At 40.1% G+C, this 6,000-nt stretch overlaps 1 protein-coding gene across 1 annotated transcript in view; it reads right to left on the reverse strand.

Annotated features, from left to right (window-relative positions):
* The window catches only part of LOC127423315 (angiotensin-converting enzyme-like), a 33,447-nt gene extending 28,166 nt beyond the window's left edge, over positions 1 to 5,281 (reverse strand). Inside the window, exon 1 of the mRNA XM_051667508.1 lies at positions 4,871 to 5,281. Coding sequence (XP_051523468.1) covers positions 4,871 to 5,080 — 210 coding nt within the window. The 5' untranslated portion in view covers positions 5,081 to 5,281. The remainder of the gene's footprint in view (positions 1 to 4,870) is intronic.
* Positions 5,282 to 6,000: the final 719 nt, after the last annotated feature.

Below are 6,000 nucleotides of genomic sequence, written 5' to 3' on the forward strand. Positions count from 1 at the left end.
ATTTTGTGAAAAAATACTTTACTAACATTATCAGTGGACCTCTGGGAAGATAATAAAAAATTAACCCCTTTATAAAACAGCTTTCCAAAAGAAAAAAAGGCACCCGTTTCATAGAATGACTCAATGAAACTAAGCTATCAGCTCTCTGAAACATTAAAACTTCCTAAAACATCTTCTGTTTCTCTGATTGGCAGATGTTTGATGTACAGTGCATTCAGAAAGTATTCAGACCCCTTCATTTTTTTCACAGGATAGTGTCGAGGCACAATTTGGGGAAGGCTACAAAAAATTGTAGGCTGCATTAAAGGTTCTCAAGAGCACAGTGACCTCCATAATAGCTAAATGGAAGATGTTTGGAACAACCAGGACTCTTCCTAGAGCTGGCTGCCCGGCCAAACTGAGCAATCGGGGAGGAAGGGCCTTGGTAAGAGAGGTGACTAAGAACCCGATGGTCACTCTTAAGATCCAGAGATCATGTGTTGAGATGGGAGAAACTTGCAGAAGGACAGCTATCACTGCAGCACTCCACCGATCTGGGCTTAATAGCAGAGTGGCAAGATGGAAGCCTCTCCTTAGTGCAAGACACATAATAAAGCACCTAAAGGACTCTCAGACTGTGTGAAACAAGATTCTCTGGTCTGATGAAAATTTGTTTTAACTGTTTGGCCTTAATTCCAAGCATCATGTCTGGAGGAAACTAGGCACTGCTCATCACCTGTGCAATAACATCCCAGCAGTGAAGCATGGTGGTGTTAGCATCATGCTGTGGGGGTGTTTTTTAGTGGCAGGGACTGGAGGACTGGTCAGTGCTGAAGGAAAGCTGAATGCTGCAAAATACAGAGATATCCTTAATAAAAACCTGGTTCAGAGCGCTCAGGACCTCAGACTGTGCCGAAGGTTCACCATACAACAGGACTACGACCCTAAGCACACAGCCAAGACAACGCAAGAGTGGCTTAAGGACAACTCTGTGAATGTCCTTGAGTGGCCCAGCCAGAGCCTAGACTTAAACTCAATCAAACATCTCTGGAGAGACCTGAAAATGGCTGTCCATCGATGATCCCCATCCAACCTGACAGAGTTTGAGATCTGCAGAGAAGAATGGCACCCCAAATCTAGGTGTGCAAAGGTTGTCGCATCATACCAAAATAGACTTGAGGCTGTAAACACTGCAAAAGGTGCTTTAACTAAGTACTGAGTTAAGGGTCTGAATACTTATGTCAATGTGATACTGTATTTCATTTTTTTTTTTTTTTTTTTTTTTTATCAATTTGCAAAGTTATCAAAAATCTGGGATTTGCTTCGTCATTATGGGGTATGGAGTGTAGATTGAGATGAAATAATAATAAAGCATTTTAGCATAAGGCTGCAACATAACAAAATGTGAAAAAAAATTAAGGGGTCTGAATACTTTCTGAATGCACTTTATATGAAATGTGAATCTTCAGAGCCGACTGTTTTCCACTTCATTGTGTCTTTGAAGGATCCAAACTGTTAGTGTTTAAGCGACCTGTGCATTTCTTTTTCTCTCTGTTTTTGTGAAAGCTTTATTTTTACCTCTGCTGTTTGATCTGATATGCTGACTGCCCTCACTCACTTCAAAAATGAAATTATGGGCTACAAAAATAAAGCTCCCATTGACATGGCCACTTTGCCAAAGAAAGCAAGCATATATAGAGAGAGAGAGGGAGATGGAAGTGCTAATGTAAGGAAGTGGCATGTAAGTATACCAAACTGTGGTTAATTTATGTGATATTCACTGCATACCTATAGTGCAGACTTTAGGGCTGCATTTACACCATCAACAAATTTCACATTATTCATAAATCTGGCACAGGTCAGATCTTGTTGCATGCAAGCAATGCTTATGGGATCAGATTTGTTTGCATCCAAACTGGGCAACTTAAAAATGTGCTTCTATTGTAAATTCAACGTCGGATTCGCAATATTCCTACTTGATAACTCTTGACTTCCACTTATAAAAGCAGCCCATTGCCCCGACGCTCAGAAAACAAATTGCAATCCTAGCATTTACTTTGCAGGTGTTCAATTGTCAACTAATTTTCCTGCCAACCAAATTGCAGAGAATTTATTTTGCAAGTGTAAAATTATCAACAGGAAAGCTCATTTAAAGTGTTATAAACTTTTTTGTTTAAAAGATAATGTTTATCATTAAATGTGTACATCTCCATGGGTGTCACACATTTGTGTGACGTCATAAACCTGCATCTCAGTAAAATTGAGTCGTGAATTTATGCACAAGTTTCCAAGTGGTGTTCTATTGCACTTTTCCATGTAGAAAGTTGCAGTGAGTCTCACACATCTTGTGCAAGCCACTATGCAACATGCATGGTATAACGTCATTTATTTCCCTACCATTTCTGATATAATGACATTTGCACATGCTGTACATGTACAAACAATGCAAATATTGCAAAATATGGCGACTTTTCACCCGCATTATTCTTAATTGCTGCTCTCATCAACACTGGATTTTTATTATGTTGTTATGCACTGCAGGTACATATGCTACATTAGCATAACTTCCGTAAAACCATCTGTTGCATGCACAATCCACTAAGAAGCTTGCTGCTCCAGCGACCATGACAGGTGCTATATGACCGCGGTCTCTGTGGAATGAGTCCATTGGTGTGTGTTGCTTTGGTACAATGGTGCTCTCTCATTGTAGTCAGTAAGGGTGAGCGCTGCTCGCAGCAACAACCTGGCCATACGCTCGCCACGTCCAATCGAGATGCCTGAAATTGAGGCTCTTTGATCACCTCGTTTGATGTGTATGAAATAATAGACATCACGCTAGGGATCGCTCAGGTTCGGCCCAGCTCTATCAAGCTTTTAAAGGCTTTTCAGATGTTGTACAGCAAATTTGAGCAGTGCCAGCACCCATTTGCAAAGGTCTGAGAGAGTGTTGAAACAGCTGTGAAACAGTGTTGAGACAGCTGTTTGTAAGAGGTGTGTGTGTGTGTGTGTGTGTGTGTGCAGGTTTAAGTGGTTTACGAGGACGTTTAGGTTACAAACTGGTAATTGCAAGGGTATTATGCTATAAATGTGTTTTGAGGACATTTCTAGTGTCCCCATAATTCAAATCGCTTAAAAAAAAAAAAAAAACATACTAAATGCTGTTTTATTGTAAATGTAAAAATGCAGAAAGTTTTTTGTGAGGGTTAGGTTTAGGGGTAGGGTTATGGAATAGAATCTATAGTTCGTACAGTATAAAAATCATTATGTCTATGGGGAGTCCTCATAATGATAGCTGCACCAACATGTGTGTGTGTGTGCCACAGTGGGAAAAGGAGGTGTCCAATGGTGACTATTTTACAGAAATTTCTACAGACATTGCTTATAACTGATGTCCACTGTAATAATTACTTTACAGATATATGTCCAAAAAACTAATCCTATCTGAATAGGAGTTGCTGAATCTGTAACTCAACTGGTAGAGCATTGCACTAGTAAGGTCATTGGTTCAATTGCTAGGGAACGATAAAATGTATACCCTGAATTCAATGCACTGTAAGTTGCTCTGGATAAAAACATCTGCCACATATGTAAATGCTGAATGTCATTTACACTATACACACTGGATAGAGAAACCAGATGTATTAAGCATTGTTTCTTCACGCTTGGATGCCGATAGCTTCTGTTTTCCATCAGTAACTGATAGCATGCACAGGGTCTTGGCTAGTTGGGTGAAAGGTGAGAATGATTCTAGGGACCCACAGGTCCAAAAACTGTTAAAAAAATAAATACAAAAATATATATATAATAATTTAAAGGTAAGGGGCCCAGAATTCCTTGCAACGACTTGACATCCCATAGGAAAGAAAATCACTTGTGAGATCTCCCAGTTGTTTCACCTGGACATCAATGAGATCAAATGGAAAGCATTTGGAGACTTTTGCGCAAGTTCCCAGCTTCACAGATTTTATCCTGAGAAAAAGACCCTAGTGATCTCACATGTGCATCTTGTAGAGTTTCAGAAAAGATCTCAATGTCTCGAACTGTGCTCAGATTTGACAAGATCCCAAAGTCTGCAATCATATGTCAGAGATGTCAAAATGAACGGTCAAATTATTCCAAGACCAAATTATCTGAGCTATGCTATCCACATTAATTGCATGGCTCTTTACCCTTACAGTATGCCAACAATTGTCTCATTCTGTATTCTTTCAGAGACAAAGTTGATACTTTAACGAAACACAGCTGAGACCTATTTAAATCCCTTGAGCTCTGAAAGAGCAGAGTCTGATCAATAGTGAGTGCGCATGTGTACATGATCACAAGAGCACATGTGAGTTTTTATAATGATTAGTCTTGTCTGACTGTTACACTTACAGTATTTTGTGTCAGAGTTACTGAATAAACCCACAATTCTTACTCCCTCTCCTCAGTAAAACTTTACTGGATTACTTAAACTATAAATCATTATGAGAATAAAACCCCATTGGAAAACAATTCATATGTTTGTTTGTTTTTTGTTTTTTTGGAGGCATTACAAGCTGTTAAATTAATATAGGCTGCACAAACAGCTGTTGAAATTGTTGAGTATTTCTGTGGCTCTACAAAAAAAAAAAAAAAAAAGAGCTTTCCAACAGTGTCACACAGCCTAAAACCAATAGTACCATATGGAGGCAAAGAAAGAATTATATTATACCAAGATCTGTGCAGTTGCAACAAACCGCAGATGACTAAAGCAATGTGTGCGGAAAATCAAATACATGTGCTGTACCTCAAGTTGTGTGTAGTTCCATAAACTGTAGCAACAATATTGCAAAATGTAAACAGTATCTTAAAAAGATGCTGCAGTAATCGAACTACATTAGAAGCACATTTAGCTGGAAAACATTTGTACCTGCAGTTGGGAATTGTGTTCCGTCAGGTTGGTGTTGTAGTTCCAGCTGGCCTCTGTGCTGAAGTAGAAGACCTCCTCAGCAGTTGAGTTGTACTCATCCACAAACCTCCGAGCCTCTTGCTCTGTCGCAGAGTAGTTCCCTGGGCGCCAGTCTGGTTTCAGAGCTGTGCTTGTGCTGATGAAAGCCAGCAGCGCCACTGCCCAATGCATAATGGACCACAGCTGCAGTGTGAGGGACAGGAAATGTGCAGGAATAAAACTTCACAGAGGAGCCGTCTTGCAATGGATGCCACACTCACTGCTGGATGCTCCTGTACAGTGGTTTCCTCTCTCTCTGTCTGTCTGTCTTTCTCTCCCCCCTTACCCCTTTTAATCAGGCACAGAACAATCACGGCTGGCTCTTTTTAAGTGCCAGTTTAACCCAACCCTCTCCAGAAGGATACACAGATTTCCTCTCTCTCTGTCCCTCCTACTTTCCCCTTCCTTCTCTCTCCCAGACTCTATCTTCACCTGTGAGCCTCTCCTATCTTATTCTGGTGACCAGTCCTTTATGAAAGAAACAAACAGCAATGCTGGTCTTTTTACCTCCTCTGGAGTAATACTTTCTGTAGTAAAGAGAACAAGCACAGCTTCTTTCCCTGAAGCATCAACATTACTGCACTGCTCGTGGTACTGTTGTACGTGATCTGGGAGATTGAAGCATTACATACCACAGCTGCCAAGCTCTGGCTCTTTAATCAGCACAATCAGAGAGAGTGAATATTTTCTTCTGTTTGGTAAGGGAGAAAATCTTAAAGTGATGTCTAGTCCATTCTAAAGAATATTCATTGGTTTGGGAGGTGAACATTGTTCCTAGAACATTTTCGGTTAGCTGTCAAATACATTCAAAATAACAGTGAAAGGTGCTTCATTTGAAGTGGTGACATTAACTGTCAACATTTAAATTTGCTCCCTGGATGCCTGGAGCTAACAAAAATTAAATAGTTAAGTTTTCCAAAAATACAAAACAAATGTACACCTGGATCACAGCAGTGAAGCGAGATGGCTTTATACATAGGATATGTAGCAAACATTTAATCTCTAGTTGTAACGGTGGTTGTCTTGGAGTGGAAGAGAGGAAGCGCAGGAGT

Source organism: Myxocyprinus asiaticus, chromosome 32, assembly GCF_019703515.2.
Source record: "Myxocyprinus asiaticus isolate MX2 ecotype Aquarium Trade chromosome 32, UBuf_Myxa_2, whole genome shotgun sequence".
Lineage (NCBI taxonomy): Eukaryota > Metazoa > Chordata > Actinopteri > Cypriniformes > Catostomidae > Myxocyprinus > Myxocyprinus asiaticus.